At 38.3% G+C, this 19,142-nt stretch overlaps 1 protein-coding gene across 2 annotated transcripts; it reads right to left on the bottom strand.

The window, feature by feature from the left end:
* Positions 1–8,251: 8,251 nt before the first annotated feature.
* Positions 8,252–16,789, bottom strand: LOC112720815 (vesicle-associated protein 1-2). 2 transcript variants are annotated; one of them, XM_025771908.3, is made up of 8 exons: positions 16,490–16,789; positions 16,319–16,389; positions 15,924–16,005; positions 10,832–10,947; positions 10,516–10,680; positions 10,364–10,414; positions 9,587–9,664; positions 8,252–8,688 (listed from the first exon to the last, which is right to left on the bottom strand). In XM_025771908.3, exons 1-8 carry the CDS (start codon positions 16,539–16,541, stop codon positions 8,641–8,643), a joined length of 663 nt encoding a protein of 220 aa, XP_025627693.1. In that variant the 5' UTR covers positions 16,542–16,789; the 3' UTR covers positions 8,252–8,640. The 2 variants fall into 2 exon arrangements, with proteins under 2 accessions (XP_025627693.1, XP_025627692.1); XM_025771907.2 differs by having other exon boundaries at positions 8,252–8,865; positions 16,490–16,788.
* Positions 16,790–19,142: the final 2,353 nt, after the last annotated feature.

Here is a 19,142-nt window from a genome sequence, read left to right as displayed (position 1 = left end):
AACCCAGCACATAGCACATACGTTGTACCCACTGATTATCACAGTTAATAGGAATCAAGCTAGATTTGTCAAAGTTAATACTTAACCCCGACATCAGCTCAAAACAACGAAGAATCATCCTGTAATTCTTAACTGTCTTTTCCTCTGGAGGGCAGAACAGAATAGTGTCATCCGTGAACTGAAGATATGACAACTCAATATGATCTCTACCAACCAGTAACGGAGATATGCGCCCGTTCCTAACCGCCTCCCCAAACATCCTATGTAGAACATCAACGACGAGGACAAACAGAAAAGGAGACAGCGGATCACCTTGTCGTAGGCCCGTTTCCATCTTAAACTGCTTAGAAGGCGAACCGTTTATCAATATTGACATAGAGCAAGTACTGACACACTCCATAACCCAACCCCTCCATTTCCTTCCAAAACCCATCTTCTGTAATACAAGATCTACGAAGCTCCACTTGACCCTATCATATGCCTTATGGAAGTCTAACTTTATTATCATCGCTTCCTTTTTTCTCGATTTAATCAATTGAACAGTTTCGCACGCGATAAGAGCCTCATCATGAATCTTTCTCCCCTTCACATAAGCACTCTGTGTTTTACCTACTAGTCGTGGCATTATTGCTCGCATTCTCCTAACCAGCATCTTTGAAATGGCTTTGTACACACACTCGACCATACTAATCGGCCTGAGGTCCTTGATTTCCTTTGCTCCAGTAAACTTAGGCACCAATGCAACCCAAGTGAGATTAGCATCTGCCGGTAATCTGGAGGACTGGAAAAAGCCCAACACCGCTCCTGTGAATTCCGAACCGATTTCATCCCAACATTTCTTTATGAAGTTCATGTTGTAACCGTCACTACTGGGAGCCTTAGATGACTCATAATCCCACACAGCTTCTCTAACCTCCTCAGAAGTCAGTTGTATCTCCAAAGCCAGAGCATCATCCTCATTGATCATCTCCACCAGACCGTCTCTGAATCCCACCAACGGCGACTCCTCCTGATGATATAAGTCCTTGTAAAAGTCCCTAATCGCAATCTTAATTCTTGCTTGATTCCTTATCAATCTTCCATTAATAACCAGTGCATCAACCTTGTTGTTTCTCCTTCTTGTCGAGGCTATGTTGTGAAAATACCTCGTGTTTTTATCTATGTCCCTCACATGTCTTGAGCACGACATTTGCTTCCAATGTAGTTTTTTTCTTACATACCATTTCTCACAACACGTCACGAGCGCTTTTCTTCTTGCCTCTACCGTTTCATCATAAACCCCATCGCCCACCATATCATCAATCTTCTTAATCTCTTCTTCAAACTTAAAAAATTTTTTGTCCATGTCACTAAAATTGTCTTTATGCCATCTACCCAGAGGAATTGCCAAAGCCTTTAATTTATCTGTGAATTGCATCTCTCCTAAACCTCTCCATTCCTCCTTTACCATCCTCAGGAAGCCTTCATGTGTAAACCACGAGTCCAGACTTCTGAACGGTCTAAGGCCATCTCTCAGCCTCTTATCTTCCACCAAAATAGGACAATGGTCAGGCAAATCCCTTGGATCACCTCGTAGTCGAGTCTCTGGAAACTCTTCAAGCTATTCCAAACTTACCAAGGCCCTGTCAATACGGCTACAGGATCGTCCTCTGAACCAAGTAAACTTGCGGTCAGTAATTGGCAAGTCCACTAGACCCATGTCATGTATCCAATTCTTGAAATCCTCCGCCGACAAGGATAAGTTATCGGTACCTCGTCTTTCTTCCACTTGTATAATCTCATTAAAGTCCCCCATGAAACAACAGGGAACCTGGCATAAACCAGCTATGTAACTCAGCTCCTCCCACACCACAAGCTTATCATCTCTAATATGTGCACCATAAACCAAAATAAAAGCATAATTAAAATTATTCTGCAACAGGACTCCTTCAACACACAACAATCTCTCACTTTTATAGCAATTTCTGATTTCAAAAGAACCTTCGTCCTACATTAGCAACAACCCGCCAGACGCACCGGTAGACTCAACATAGTCCCAACCAAAACAACCATTCCCCCAAATTTTTTTAACATCAAAACTATTCACTGACTGTCTTTTAGTCTCCACCAAACCTAGCATGTTTAATCTAAACTTTCTCTTTAGGTCCTTTACCATCCTTATTTTCCTGTCACCCCTCAATTTCCTAACATTTCAAGAACTAAAAATTATTTTAAATAATTATTGCACACCTTTTTTTGTGTCTTGGGTTTGCTCTGTCTAGCTTTTACCTTCTGTTTCGCCAATCTTCTTTTTCGAGCGATTTTTTCATTCTATTGTTGGAGGATTGCTATAATGTCATCTTCTTCATTATATAGCTCCGCTCTTGACTCCTTTGCCAATTCCCATGTCCTTTTGTTTTCTAGCAGCTGCTCATTCAATCTTAAGCTCTCATCATTACTGGCATCATCATCGTTTGCACATGTTCTGCCCTCCATACTACCCTCATCATCACCGTATCCATCTCTTTTATTAATCTCTGGCATAATTCTGTGACAAGACGTTTCAATTCCCCGCCGTGTAATGTCAATTTGTTGAGCTCCACCACTGTGTTCAGAAGCATCATCGTTACAGAGCTCGTCGTTCAGTCCCACATCTACGCCATTAACCCCTTGTACCCATTCAGCCCCCCCCCCCAAACTTTTGGCAATCTGCACCCCTCCTCCATAACCGTTTCTCCTGCGCTCCCAACCTTCCTACCCCTATCATCATTGACCATTTCGGACTTACCATCGCCTTCTACGTGTACTGCCTGTGTCGACAATGAGCCTTCACCATCGCCTCCGATCCGGTACCCGCGCCGCCCGTTCGGTTCCTCACCTTCCACCGACCCAGCACACCCCAAAGCGTGTAGCGGCCCGTTCTATTTTTTATAATTCCACTTTGAATGTTATGCAATAGCAATGGAAGAAGTTATAGAGTAAGAACCTAATCTTCTTGATAATATTAAAAACTCATATGCAAAGGTTAATAGAAGTACAAAGATTAATTTATATATAAAATATTGCAAACCAATTGCCAAACACATTTATTAACCTAAAGAGAGTAACAAAACCTTACATTCTAACTGCAAATATACCAATAAAAACAAGTATTTTGGAAGGTCAAATTGTTAGTGCAAATGAAAGCCATCCATGCCTAAAGCATGGAAGACCAATTGGTTCTAAAAATAAAAATCTCCGGAAAAAGAGAGAGATAATCAATCATGATGGTCACAATATGGAGGCAAATACTCAAAAGAGATCCGAAGACATAACTATTGATGAAACCTCTGAAGAGGTTCAGGTACCTGAAAATGTAAAGATCTCAATAAGTTATGTCACTACCGGAAAAATATGGGACCGAAAGAATACTATTGTCAACAATATTTTTGCTTATAATATTGTTGTTGAAATAGCAAAGCAAGATGAGGATTATGAACTAAAATCTGTCAAAGAATGCAAACAAAGAAATGATTGGCCAAATTAGAAAAACGCAATTTACGCTGAATTAACTTCACTTAGAAAACGTGAAGTTTTTTAGTCCTATAGTCAGAACTAGTGGGATACAAGTGGATTTTTGTGCGCAAACCAAATGAGAAAAATGAAATAGAAAGATACAAAGCACGGCTAGTAGCATAAGGGTTCTCACAAAAACCTGGTATTGACTATGTGAAAATATATTTTCCTGTAATAACATTAAGATATCTAATTAGTCTGGCTGTGCATGAAAAGCTTGACATGCGTCTAATGGATATTGTTATAGCTTATTTATATGACTCAATTGATAAAGAAATTTATAGAAAAGTCCCTGAAGGACTCAAAGTGTCTGAAGCATATAATAATTTTCCAGAGATTTATTCAGTAAAACTTCAAAAATCCTTGTATTGATTAAAAAAATCTGGACTTATGTGGTATAAACGTCTCAGTGAGTACTTATTGAAAGATGGGTACAAAAATGACCGTATATGCCCATGTGTGTTTATAAAAAAAATCTAAATCCAAATTTGTTATTATTGCAATATATGCTGATAATTTAAATATCATTGGATCACTTGAAGAGATTCTAAAAACTGTGAATTATTTGAAAAGAGAATTTGAAATGAAAGATCTTGGTAAAATAAAATTTTGTCTTGATTTAAAAATTGAACACTTGAAGGACGGTATATTCATCCATCAGTCAACCTATATTGAGAAACTTTTGAAACAATTTTACATCGACAAGTGATAAACCACTATTTCATGGTTTATCTTGTGCTTAATTGAGTGGTTTTTATCAACTCTTTACCCACTTATTCATACTATTTGCATGGTTTTACATTTGCCTTTCTAATTATGTGCTTTGATTGAAAACATGCTTTTTTGGCTATAAGTTCCCTATGTTTAAATCCTCTCTTATTACCATTAGATGTCTTGATATGTGTGTTAAGTGATTTCAAAGATTACAGGGAAGGAATGACTCAGAGGATGGAAAGGAAGCATGCAAAAGTGGAAGGAATACAAGAAGTTGGAGAAACTGTTAAGCTGTCCAGCCTGACCTCTTCGCACTCAAACAGCTATAACTTTAGCTAAAGAGGTCCAAACGACGTGGTTTCAGTTGCGTTGGAAAGCTAATGTCTGGGGCTTCGATTTGATATATAATATGCCATAGTTTTCCTGACGCTAGGTGACGCGAATGCGTGCTCCACGCGGCCGCGTGGTAGTGACGAAAATCAGCGTATTTGAATTCGCAACCAGCGAATTCTGGGCTGTTTCTGACCCAGTTCTCGACCCAGAAAACACAGATTAGAGATTATAAAGTAGGAGAATACATCCATTCATAAAAAAAACAAGCTTTTTATAATTCACAGTTTTAGGAGTAGATGTAGTTTTTAGAGAGAGAGGTTCTCTCCTCTCTCTTAGGATTAAGATTTAGGATTTCTCTTAGTTTTAGGAGTGACTCTTAATCCTAGGTTCAATGTTCTTTTTATTTATTTTCCTAATTTAATTTATGAACTCTTCCATGTTACATTTGATATCTTTATTAGTGCTAATTGCGGTATTTCAGAATTACGATTGCTCTCTTTAATTTATGTATTCAAATTATTTTCATTCAAGTAGATTCTCTTCCCTTTTAGCTTTGGTTGAGTCATTGGAGACACTTGAGTTATCAAACTCATTGTTGATTGAAAATTGGATTTCTTCATTTCATTAATTCAAGTTCCAATAACTCTAGCCTTTCCCAAGGAAAGACTAGGACCTGAGGAATCAAAATTAATTCATCCACTTAACATACCTTCATAGTTAGAGGTTAACAAAGTGGGAGAAAACCAGGATAGGACTTTCAGTTCTAATACCTTGCCAAGAGCTTATTTTATTATTACTATTTTATTTTATTCTTTTTATTCAACATACTGCTTCCTTACTTTCAAAACCCCCAATTTACAAACTTATAACCAATAATAAGAACATACCTCCCTGCAATTCCTTGAGAAGACGACCCGAGGTTTGAATACTTCGGTTATCAATTTATTTAGGGGTTTGTTACTTGTGACAACCAAAACTTTTGTAAGAAAGGTTGATTGCTTGGTTTAGTAACTATACTTGCAACGAGAGTTTATTATAACCTCTAAACCATCAATCTTTAGTTCTTCAAAATGGCGCCGTTGCCGGAGAATTGCAAACGTGTGCCTTATTATTGGTTATTGTAAATATTTGCTTTTTGCTTGTTTATTTATTTTTATTTCTGTTTTTATTTTTTTCATAAATTAAGAGGTTATTGGTTTTTATTTAGTTATTAAAAATTTTTTCAAAAAATTTTTTTTCTTGGTGTTCATCTTGATCTTCAAGTTGTTCTTCGTGTTCATCTTGACCTTCAAAGTTGTTCTTAGTTGTTTTCTTCGTTTTGATCTAAAAATTTTAAGTTTGGTGTCATTTTATTGTTCTTCTCTTTCCTCATTAAATTCAAAAAAATTCAAAATTTAAAATTTCAATATTTAAATTCCAAAATTCAAAATCAAAATTTAAAATTAAAAAAAAATTAAAAAAAAATCGAACATTTTCAAAATTTAAATCTTTTTCAAATTTTCATCTTATATTGTTAACTTTTTTCAAAATTCAAATTTTAAATTTAAAAAAAAATTTAAATTTAAAAATGTTCAAATTTCAAATTTCAAATTTTAAATTTCAGAAATTTAAAATTTAAAATTGTTTTTATTTTCGTTTTTAATTTTTTTATTTGCTACTATGAACTCTCACCCCTTTTGCTATGAGTCTGGTTACAATTATGTTACAAGAGGAAGAAATTACATTGAGAACAGGCATCAAGGTTGGAACAATCAAAGATAGGAGGAGTCACAAGGATTTGATCAACTCTCTTGGCAACAACCACCTCCAATGGACTATCAACAACCACCACCATATGCCTATGAACCATTTCCTCAACATGACTTTGGACCACCAAACTCACAAGCCCCTTTACACCATTCACCTTCATATGATCCTAACCCTCATCCACCATACTAACCACCTTATGAACCATATGAACCATATATAGAACCACCCCAATTCCAACCCAATTATTCCCAAGAACCACCACCTCCCTATGCATCATGTCCATATCCATCACCCCAAGCATCATCGGAGCAACTCAAGGAAACATGTGAAAAATTTAATGCCACACTTCATCAATTGAATCAAGCAATAAATCAATTAGCTTCCCGACGTTCGGACACTCAAGGAACCCCATGGCTTCATGTGGACAATCTAATGAAGAACGTAGCATGAAGGAGATACTAGAAACTCCATTGGACAGTAGAGAACATGGCTTTGTACTGGAATAAGTGGAGGAAGCTGTAATTATTGAAGAGGAAAAAGTGGTTGCAAACTTAAGAGATGCTGTACCTCTATGGGAAAGTCAAGACATAGAACCTCCTTCCAGGATGGTTGCATTTGATGCTGAGGAGGATGTACAACCTCCAAGGCATATCATAGTTAAAAACTTGGAAGAGGTTGGTCAAGAGATGGAGATTAAAGAAGAAGAAGCACAGCCTCCCATGCCCTTGGTGAGCAATGAAGAAGAGATTGAACTGGAAAAAAGCTACCAAGAGGAAGAATAAGAAGGGAAAGAAACGAAATCTTTTGAAAAATGGAAGTTATATATTTGCGCGTTAATTGATTTGAATTGATTTAAAATTCTGTTAAAAAGGCACGTAACATAAGCAGCACGTTTAATAGATGGGTTTCGTTCAGACTTGTAAAGCTTGTAAATGCAAAACACTTGTATGTAGAGATTAATCCTATTTTATACTATTTATTAGCTACATATAATCTTAACCTTTTAAATTAATCCAATAATTATAAATACATTCTCACACTCTCATATAAAAATTTCTCTCTCTCTCTCTATATATATATATATATATATATACTTTTTACAATTCAGGGAAGGGGGGAGGGGAGTCGTACAAAGTAGACCCATTCATGACTTTAATTTCTTACCCTTGTTGGTAATGTTAGGAAAATTATTAAGAGAGATTTTTAAAACAAAAATATCTTCACTTTCTAGTGTCTCCAAAACCACCACTTAGAAACCCACAAAACTCTATGGTACCTTGTAAATACTTGTTTTTTTTTTTTTTTTAAAATAAACTGAACAACTTCTAATCCTAAATATGATAACACTATAACATACTCATACTACACACTCACCCACACAATACTAAAAAGTTCATATTCAATACTTGGCACATTTGTCAAAGTTCAACCCAAATATAGCATATTAAGATACATATGATTTACCATTTGAACTAAGGCTTCCTCAGCTGCCCTTGTAAATACTTGTTGAATTTGCCAAAATATGAACAACTTTTGATGTTGGAGAGAGATATGAATTTGAAGCCCATTCCTTTATGTTTGATTTCTGGACCGTAGTTGTAGGCACTATGGCAAACACCAACGTTTTAACACACCAACATTTCATGAATCATATTTTTTATTTTTCTGGCACATTTATGTATCCAAGTTTTTTTTCCTATCCTTTTTATTATTATCTGGAATCCATGTTATTCATCAATTTTCTACCAGATATTTGACAGTGAAGGTATTATGTCATAAGCTTTACGATATTTCTTCGACACCATAAATTTGAATAAACAAGTCATTAGCCAAAATAATCAGAATATGTGATCTTTAAGTACAAAACTCGTGTTCATAATGGAAACCCTAAACCCTAAACAAGAAGGAAAATGTGCTAAAATACCCTATAATGGAAACCAGAGTAATATATATCTGATGAGTCACGAAAGGATGAGATTTATACACCCTTCAAGAGTACCTGTAGCCTTTTTGTGAGCTTTTCTTGTTTGAGAGAAACTACCAATATGTAATACATACACACACACACACATACATAAAAGGGGGATTACGAAAGAAACAAAGAACACTGTCATAAGTAACGTACTAAGGACATTCTTAACATGGAAAGATAAGAAAAGGAGCCTCTTATCATCATTTTTTTTTTACAACTTCGACTTTACCCAAGAGCCACCAGATAAACAACAAGAGAAATAACAAAGTTCCCCTCTTTAAGTTACGAAAGGAATTCATGTACCGAAAGTATGAGCCAAGTCCCAAATAAGGGCAATCTCATACCTGACATTCCCCAATGTTTTCTACTTCCAGAATGCTATCCATCTGAGACCAAAAAATAGAAACAAAAATGGAGAAAGAAGAAAGAGAAAGATCAAATTGCAGAATTGATTAGATCTTCCTCATGAGATACCCCATAATAATGCCAAGCAAGCCAATTAATACAATAATGACAAAGGAGACTCCACTGCGATTTTTATTGCCTTCACGCTTCAGAAGATCCTACAATCAGTAAAATCACCAAAATAAATGTTTTCTTGAGCGCAAAGCTAAGTTTGAAAGAATTAATGCATGTGCATGGCACAAATTAAAGTGCATGATTGTGTTTGTATGTGCACGAGCTCGCGTAGCACGTGTAAAAGAAATTGACGTGGAAGAAATTGACAGGAACAATCAAATCCCTAACAGACTATTAGAGGGGTCATGACAAAGGCAAAATCTCAACACAAGCAAACATTAAATATGCAATACATAAAATCAATATAAAACTAATGAAGCACAACTATTACTTCATGTCCTACACAAAGTGTTCATACAACTAAACCTCATATTGGTGTTGAAAATATGTGCTCTTCATCTCATATTACTAAAAATTGAAACCCACAAACAATACACAATATCTTGAAAATCATCAAATTCGGAGAACACCTTAAAATATATTTGAAGGAAAAACAAAAGAACAGTTCAAATTAAGTAAGGTCCCTCCCATAGCATTACTTTGACATGAACTGTGATTGTTACCACATCTATCTGAGAATATATGCTTTTAAAATAGATAGTTAGAAAGAGCATCAGATTTTGATGGTGTTTTAGAGACTTTAATATTTGTGGTATATATTGCTTTAATAGCAAACACTGCAAATTTAATTGCCAGAAAGACATCAATATAGACTATACAAATTGGTAGATAAAATTATCTAAACCATATTTGATTAATGCTCACCGGTTCCTGATGGCACTCGTTGTTCTGTTGAATTGCATTACTTTTTTCTTCAGTCAATCTTGTGATAAGAGCCCTTGCCTGCAACAAAGCAATTATAATCAAAATAACGTTGCCACACAATAACAACTTTATGTAGTATCTAAATCATATATATATAAGTTTAAATATTTTTTGGTTTGCCTTTTCCTGTTAATCTAAGATACCTAAAAACCATCATTGGAACTTGAAAATATGAACTTATCCTCCAAATTTGATAGTAGAGAAGAATGTGTGATCCCCAGGCCACTTAGTAAGTTAGCCATAAACCATTTCTCAACTCAGGCAGAGCTCTTTTAAAAATTCTCATGCTCATGTATTCCATAGAATTAAAATTGTAGAGTTGACTGAGTTGTAGAAAGAAGGTCGTAGGGTCAACTACTAGCAATGCCAATCAATCAATGACACAGAAGGAAACATACAAACTCTGCATAGTATTGAAAATTTCTCCAATTAGTATGCTCCAAGTAAGGGCATGAGATAGTTTCTAAAGAGCTCAATTGTCAACATTTGATCACAAACTAAGCAAGATGAAATGAAAACAACCAGAAGTCGTACAAATTAACAGACAAACAAAACGATATGATTTCTTTATATAATTGAACAAGATAGCTCGGTTATAGTTGATATTCTTTCTAAAACTTCCATATTAGAAATAAAGATTTATCAATCAACAAATTAGCTACCAATAAATAAAAATTAATTTTTCTAATAACTACAACACACTTTTTCTTTCTTTACCTCTGCATATTTGTATTGAGTATCGGATCTTTCAGTAAATCCTCTTGATGCCTGCAATATTCAATAATAAAAGGAATCCCAATTGACATCACCGGATTTTTACTTGGAGAAAGGTTAAGGTTCATCCAATTGAGGACAAGTTAAGAACCCACTTGTGTGAAGTCAACACTACTGACATTCCCATTTTCTGAAACAGAACCTCTAGGCGATGACCCTTCCTCAGAACCTTCTGGGACTGGAGATGGTGGTTGAGGTGGAGAAACATACACCACTCTCAATTTACACTCCTCAACCAAATGCCCTGCCTCCTTGTTGAACTAGACAAAGCAGCATAAGATTTAAAATTCAAACCAAAAAGGTGAAAAAGAAATTAAATGAAAATGACAGCAAAAGATTCACAATTCAAACCAAAAAGGTGAAAAAGAAATTAAATGAAGATGCAAAGGCAACTATTATTAAGTATTATACCATTTCTGAATTGATATCTTTTGTAGAAGCACCGTCAAAAGTTTTCACACTCTGAAGAAGAAATTTATCCTTGCATTGCATATCAGGTGGCGCTTCCTTTTGCGCCTGCATGGCAACTTATTAACCAAAAAAATAGTAGAAAAAAGTGAACATTAATGGATGATAACCAATAACATCATAATGTAGGGGGAAAGGGAGAGTAATCGTTATTAGATGTACTGATTAGTAGCATAAGTTAACAAGTTAGTTAGAAATTAAATTAGCTGTACCAGTTAGTTAGAATAAGGGCTCAATTAGTCACAGGCTCGATCAACTTCATTATAGTGCATGTATATAAACCTTCAATTGAGAAGTTCAATAACAGGTTCCATTTTTCCCTTTCCTCTGTTCAATATGGTATCAGAAGCAAATCCTTCTTGAAGCTTCCGTAACCTTCGACTCTTTCTCTCTTCCTCTCTCTCTCTCTCCTCTCTGCCATTTCTGCATCTTCTTTCTTCGATATTCTTTTTTCTTCCTCTCTTCTTGGCTCACACGATAGAGATTGATGAGATCTTGCTTGTTTCATCGCTGTTCTTGAATCGAAACAGCAAGTTCCAATCAACGAGCCTCGAAGAGAAGACATTCATCGTGCGTGTTCATAGAGCCTTCCGTTTCACCGTCTTCGGCTGCTTCTTCAGCTTCATCCATGACGATCGATCCATACAATCTCTCTCCGGCTGATCAACTAGGTTTGATCTTAGTCACTCAACAACTCAGTGAGGACAACTATCATTCCTGGAGCCAGGCTATACGAAAAGCCCTCAATGCCAAGAGAAAGCTTGGTTTTATCACAGGTTCTGTTCCTCAACCTGATCCTACCACTAAACCAGAGAAATTTGAAAACTGGCAGTGTGTCAATGATGTAGTGAGCACTTGGATTCTGAACTCTGTTTCGAAAGAGATAGCCACTTCACTGGTGTATACAAATTCGGCTGCTGAACTTTGAAATGATTTGAAATTCGATTTCAGCATGCCAATGGCTCTCGCGTTTTTGAGTTAAAACGTGATTTGATGAATCTCCGCCAAGGCACGATGACCATCTCACAATACTTTACTAAGATCAAAGTTCTTTGGGAGGAATTGAACTGCTACAGACCCGTACAATGCAACTATGGTGATGCTCGAGCTATGCAAGAATTTCTTCAAGCAGAATACGTCCATTGCTTCTTGATGGGACTAGATGAGTCTTACTCTCAAATTCGGGGCCAAATCCTACTCATGGAACCTCTTCCTGCGATTAACAAGGTGCTACCTTTGGTGACTCAAGAAGAGAAACATTGAGCATTAGGAGCTTCCTTAAATTCACTGCCACAATCTCAGGTTGCTTTCCTCGCCTGCAATCCTCATGCCACTCAACCTCAAGGTCGTGGCCGAGGCACATTGAAGAAAGACCGTCCTCTCTGCTTTCGTTGTGGCTTTCTTGGGCACACAATCGATAAGTGCTACAAGCTCCACGGATTAGCACCAAATTTTGGCAAAGGGAGAGAAACGAGGCCATCCGTACACAATGTGTCTGCCAATTTGGAACCATCAACATCTGCCACTCCCAACCTGACTTCTGCTCAAGTTCAATAACTCTTGTCCTTACTCAACCATCACCAAATTCAGGAAATTCCAACTCCTGAATCCACAAGCGTCACAACCCCAGCAGGTATTGTTCTCAACACATCCATGTTAAGGTCAAATTTATCCAATAATTCTTGGATCTTGGATATTGGAGCCACTATACATATTGCTTGTGATTTATCACTTTTTGAGTCCATTCATACCTCTAAGAATTTTTCAGTTTCTTTACCAAATGGTGACATCTTTTCTGCGAATTTCGTAGGGTCAGTTTTCATCAATAACAATATTACACTCCACAATGTGCTTTATGTGCTTGAATTTCGAGTCAATTTACTATCAATGTCTTCCTTACTTTCCAATTCTTCACTCACTGTGACTATTGGATACACTCACTTCGTTATTTAGGACAAGTGTTCGAAGAAGATTGGGAAGGGTAGCCTACAGCAGGGACTTTATATCCTGAAAGCTGACACCCCAACCAAGTCATTATCATATGGTTCCTCAGATCCTTATGTCTCTACTCAGTCTAATCCGACCTTTTATACTAGTTTTAATCAAATAAATTTGTGCAAATCCCAATTATAGCATGCACGTTTAGGACATGCTCCTTCTAGTGTTTTACAGCATTTAGATAACATCTTGCAATTACCAAATAAGTCAGACCATCACACTTGTGATGTTTGTCACTTAGCGAAATTCAAAAGACTTCCTTTCGAATCACATAATAACATGTCCTCCAATGCTTTTGACCTTATACATTGTGATGTTTGGGGACTTTACCATATCCCAACTTATAATGAAAAATGTTTCTTCTTGACAATTGTTGATGATGCGACTCGTTTTTGTTGGATTTATATGCTAACTCACAAGTCTGAGGCCACCCCGACTGCTTAAAGAATTTTTTTGCCTTGATTGAAACTCAATTTGGCCAAAGAATTAAGTGTTTCAGGTGGATAATGCCAAAGAACTTGCTCTCGATGCATTCCTGCAGCAACGGGGAATCTTGTATCAATTCTCCTGTCCTTATCGTCCGCAGCAGATGCCGTCGTGGAACGCAAGCATCAACACGTTTTGAATGTTGCAAGAGCATTACTTTTCCAATCCTTAGTGCCCATTTCCTTTTTGGGTGAATGCATCATCACTGCTGCCTTCCTTATCAACCAAACTCCCAGCAAACTTCTACATTTCAAGTCACCATTTGAACTCCTTTTTGGCAAGACACCCAACTATGATTCCTTGAAAAGTTTTGGATGCCTTACCTATGCAGCAACTACTCCCAATTCTAGGACTAAATTTTTCCCAAGAGCTGACCCCCTGTCTTTGTTGGCTATCCTATTGGCTACAAAGGATATAAACTTTACAACCTTCACACCAACAGTTCTTAATATCCAGAGACATTGTGTTTCATGAAACCATCATGCCCTTTAGTCAATCCCCTCATCTTCAATCTAACACAGATCTGCTTCATGACTTTGCACTACCTAAACCTATTCTAGATCCTACTCCATCACATTTACCACCTTCACCTCACACCAATTCCACACCCGCACCCCATTCTCCAAGCCTTTCTTTCATCGTCCCCAGCACTCAGCCTCAGCCTCAGCCACCACCATTACGACGATCTACCTGACACACTCAGCCACCATTATATCTAAATGACTATGTGTGTATACCTCAACACCATATCCTCTCACTAACCACCTTAGTACTCACAAGCTCAACTTCAAATATCACAATTCCATTGCTCAGTTGAACATCATTCCTGAACCTCAGTTCTATCACCAAGTTGTCAAGTTCAAAGAGTGACGGCAGGCCATGCAAGAAGAGCTAGATGCCCTCAAAGCCAATAATACTTGGGTCTTGGTCGAATTACCCAAAGCCAAACGTGCAATCGGGTGCCGGTGGGTGTACAAAGCCAAATTAAAGGCTGATGGTACATTGGAGCGCTATAAGGCACGCCTCGTCGCCAAAGACTACACTCAACAAGCCGGGATCGGTCGCAAAAATCACCAGGGTAAGGACTCTCCTCACCATTGCTGCGGTCAAGAATTGGAGTCTTCTCCAATTAGATATCAACAATGCGTTTCTCAACAGCGAATTAGATGAAGAAGTTTACATGGAGTTACCCTTGGGCCATCCTCAACGGAAAGGAGGATTAGTTTGCAAGCTCACAAGGTCCTTGTATGGTCTAAGGCAAGCTTCACGACAATGGTTTACCAAGTTCTGCAACACTCTCCTCAGCCACGGGTTCACACAATGCAAACAGGATTAGTCTCTATTTGCTTTGGGAGAAGGCGATGCGACTACTTTCCTCATTGTTTATGTGGATGATATCATCATTGCTGCCCCCCAAGCAAGAGATGGTTGACAATGTTAAGCTGAAACTCCAATCAATTTTCAAGCTCAAAATCTTGGGTGACCTCAAGTTTTTTCTGGGTTTAGAACTTGCACACTCTAAAGCTGGCATGGCGCTTACTCAGAGAAAGTATGTGATGTTGTTTTTGACAGAGACAGGTTACTTAGGATGTAAGCCTGCCACCACACCTATGGATGCAAATATGAAACTTCGAGTGGTAAAGGCGATCCCGTACCTGACCCATCCCACTATAGAAGACTCATTGGCCGCCTCATGTCTTTGACTATTTTCAGACCAGACATTACCTTCGTAGTAGTGAAATTGGCCCAGTTTATGTCCGATCCGCGCCTTCCCCATTTGAATGCCGCTCATCATGTCCTTCGTTACTTGAAAGCTGCACCGGGACAAGGGCTCCTTTTCTCATCTAAGTCCAAATTCAATCTCACTATGTACACTGATGCGGATTGGGGTGATTGTTTAGATACGAGGCAATCCACCACTAGGTATTGCACCTTTTTGGGTGATTCTTTGATATCGTGGAAGAGCAAGAAACAAGATGTGGTTTCGAAAAGCTCGACTGAGGCTGAATATCGGGCGTTGGCAAATGCTGCTTGTAAGGTCCTTTCACTCGTTGTTTTGCTAAAATTCATGCACGTTGAGGTCCACTCAGCCATGGTTTTTTGCAACAACATATCGGCTATTCAGATGTCTACCAATCCAACCTTACATGAAAGGTCCAAACACATTGAAATCAACTGACACTTTATTCGAGAAAGTCGCATCTGGGATTATCAAGCTGGTGCACGTTCCAAGCAAGCATCAAATTGCGGATATTCTCACCAAAGCACTCCCTGCACCTCAGTTTCAGTTTCTCATGGCCAAGTTAGGAACATACAACATGTATGCTCCAACTTGAGGGGGGATATTAGATGTTCTGATTAGAAGCATAAGTTAACTAGTTAGTTAGAAATTAAATTAGCTGTACCAGTTAGTTAGAATAAGGATTTAATTAGTCACAGGCTCCATCAACTTTATTATAGTGCATGTATAAATCTTCAATTGAGAAGTTCAATAACTGATTCCATTTTTCCCTTTCGTCTGTTCAATGATAGTGCATAGAAGTATTAGTACCCATGATATCACATGTTGATCGTGGCAAGACAATTCCTGTGTTTGGACGAACACAATACTTCTTCGGATTAGTTGTTTTCACCTGAACAAAACCAAATATGCAACACGTAAACATGGAAATTAAGCATTTTATCACATCAACAAATAAATAAAATAATAGAATAGTAACAAATTATCGTCCAATTTTTTTTAATACCGCATTGCACCAAACACTTGCTGAAGAGTTAAAGTTACTGTGAATTCAATAGATCTTATAATAGAATCAAAACAACAATTCAAAACAAATTCTCCAAATTGACGATAGGAAAATGAAGAGCATGACGAGACAAACAATTTGGATTTTGAAAAATAGAAAGAAGGAAGCTAAAGCTAGAAAAGAAAATGTCACCATTTACCTTGAAAGCTACATAGCTATCGGTCTTATTGAACAATTGGAGAGCGCACGAGATCTGCTTCTTCAACTCAACTAACGAGAAGAAAAGAAAGAATTAGAAAATCATGGAAATTTGAAATCCTAGAAGATGAGAAAAATAGATCGAGGGAGAATGACAAAAATGGGAACTCACAGGGGAACCTGAGCTCGAGAGGTTCGATGCTAAAAAGCTCCCCGTTGCTCATCTCCAACTGATTGAGGTTGCGAAAGGTTCTAGAAGGTTTGCAGTTATGATTGTAAAATAGGAAAGATCCAAAACGAGATTTAGAGGAAGGGGAAAAAGAAAATCGGGAATTGAGAAAATGCAGTGATGAAAGAGATCTTCATTTTGGTTTACGTAACTGATTTCTATTTGGTGGAGAAAGTGGTCGAATTAACAGCATGCTCTGAAACTCGGAAGAAAGAATATAATAATAATAATAAAAAAAGAGTGAAAGGGAGAGTGTTGGGAAATACATATAAATAGTCACCAAAAAACCTTTTTAAATCGATAATTATTTACTAAACCCTAGCAGAGAAAGAGTACGTACTCCGTATTCAGAGAGAATGAGAGAAGGAGAGAGCGGGAACGAGTGTTTGAGGGCGAAACACAGTGAGGATGGCGGCCATGCCGTCGAAAGAGATAAGGGGGAGAGTGTGGGTGGGGGTGCATCCGGTGTCAAGGAGGGTTTTTCACGAGGGGGTTTTTCAAATCCTACAAAGATCTCCTTTAGAGATAAAGTCATTGGTCCAGAGAAATCGAAGGCGTTTGCACTTGCAGGATCTTTATCTGGGGATAGTATAGCCACGGTGGTGGGCAAGCAGGGCGATTCCCAACCTCCATGTGTAAATTTCACTGAAGAAGCCAAGCTTTGTTTGGCAGAGCCTTATCGAGAAGCTTTAGTGATTAAGGTTCTTGATAAAAATTATAGTTACACAGCTCTTTCACACAAGCTTCGGATGGTTTGGCGCATCAAAGGTGACTTTGATCTGCTTGATGTGGGGTTTGGGTACTTCATGGTAAAATTCGATGCATGTGAAGATCGTGAGAAGGTCATGCTTGGTGGCCCGTGGTTGATTGAGGGGCACTATGTTGCTGTAAAACCGTGGGATATAGATTTTCGGCCATGTGAGCAATCCTTCGGGTCTACGCTTGTATGGGTTCGGATTTCGGGGCTCCTAATCTGGTGCTATCAGGAACAGGCCATGATGCGTATTGCTTCTGCAATAGGAGTTCCCATCAAAGTGGACTTAGCCACTAAATTGGCTGAGAGAGGACGATATGCCCGAGTATGTGTTCAAATAAATTTAGGACTGCCAGTGATCAAACATATCATTGTGGAAGGCGTAACTCATGTAGTGGAGTATGAAAGTTTAAATTTAATTTATAACTCTTGTGCACGTTATGGTCACGATATGGCACAGTGCTTGGGTAGAGACTCTAGGGAAGGAAAGAGTGTTGATTCCGATGCCACCAAGCCACGGGATGGTACAAAGGCAGTGCCACATCCTGAGACCAAAATTCACAATTCAAATGAAGTAGAACCTAATGTGGTAGGTGGCGTTACTGGCAAGAATCCTGCATCGAATTTGCAAGAAGATTTGGAGGCTAATAATTTGGAAGGAAATAATGTTGAGGAGGCTTGCATGCATGATGAACCAGGCTGGGAGCAAGTTGTGAGGAAAGGTAAAACCAAGCTGGGTCAGAAGCAATCTAACAAGGTCCAAAGAGGCATTCAATCCAGAATCGATTCGGGTAGAGTAATCAGGCCCACCATTCACTTCTCTCACACGAATGGATCAAGCTCCTATCGTGCTAGGGTCGGGTCACGAGTCAAGGTCGGACACAGCGCTTCCCGTGTTGGTGAGACGTCAATCTCCTCAACCCGATACACCCCAGTGCCTTGCGGGTCCTCTCTCCGGAAACGACCAAGGCCGGGGTCCCTACAGAGCTCGCCAGTTGAGAAGAATGGAGGCACGGTGGTGGAAGCATCGTCATGTCTTCCTGCAACCGTGAAGGAGGGTGTTACCGTGGCGGTTCCATTGGAGAAGGAAGGCACATTGCCGGCTGTTACTGCGTCGGTAGGTGGGATTAAGGAGATATTCCAGGGAGATCTGGCAAACCTGAAGGTCACGGGAGTCACTTCCGCTGGGCAAGCCTCGGTTTGAGGTTGGTGAAGCACTTTGATTTTCTTGTTTTATATTTTTATATTTTATATTATGGATAGTTTAAATATAATAGCTTGGAATATTAGGGGTGCTTCTAATAAGTTAGCCCGGGTGAATTGTAAAGAGCTGGTTAGGAAATTTAAACCTGTAATTTTTATTGTGGTTGAAACTCACTGTCCTTTTCAACACTTGAAAATGTTCTGGGAAAGACTTGGTTATCACCCTATTGGTATAGTGGAGGCGTCAGGACACAAGGGGGGTATTTGGTTACTTTCTGCAATACAGGGTGTTCACTGTAAATGGGTTGATACTTTCGATCAGTGTGTTACAGTTGAGGTTCAGGTAAATAATGTGATTTGGAGGTGCAGTGGTATCTATGGTAGTCCTCAATTTAATACCAGAGTTTTGCTATGGGATTATCTTGTTACTCAGTCTTCGTCTTTCTGCGGGCCATGGATTGTTCTTGGTGATTTTAATGAAGTACTATTCTCTCATGAATCTAAGGGTTGCCTCTTCTCGAGTCATCATGCAGATCGGCTTGCTGCCTCTCTAGGGGATAGTAATCTGTTTGACTTGAAGACTATTGGAAGACAATTTTCTTGGTACAGAAGGGTTAAAAATGGTGTTGAGGTGGCGAA

This window comes from Arachis hypogaea, chromosome 11 (assembly GCF_003086295.3).
Source record: "Arachis hypogaea cultivar Tifrunner chromosome 11, arahy.Tifrunner.gnm2.J5K5, whole genome shotgun sequence".
Lineage (NCBI taxonomy): Eukaryota > Viridiplantae > Streptophyta > Magnoliopsida > Fabales > Fabaceae > Arachis > Arachis hypogaea.
This window is presented reverse-complemented; position numbering and strand designations above follow the sequence as displayed.

Coding starts and splice junctions, on each gene's coding strand:
- LOC112720815 (XM_025771907.2), bottom strand. CDS start 16,541: ATGAGCAACGGGGAGCTTTTTAGCATCGAACCTCTCGAGCTCAGGTTC. Junction 16,390..16,489: donor TCTCGAGCTCAGGTTCCCCT/GTGAGTTCCCAT, acceptor TCTTCTCGTTAG/TTGAGTTGAAGAAGCAGATC. Junction 16,006..16,318: donor ATAGCTATGTAGCTTTCAAG/GTAAATGGTGAC, acceptor GGTTTTGTTCAG/GTGAAAACAACTAATCCGAA.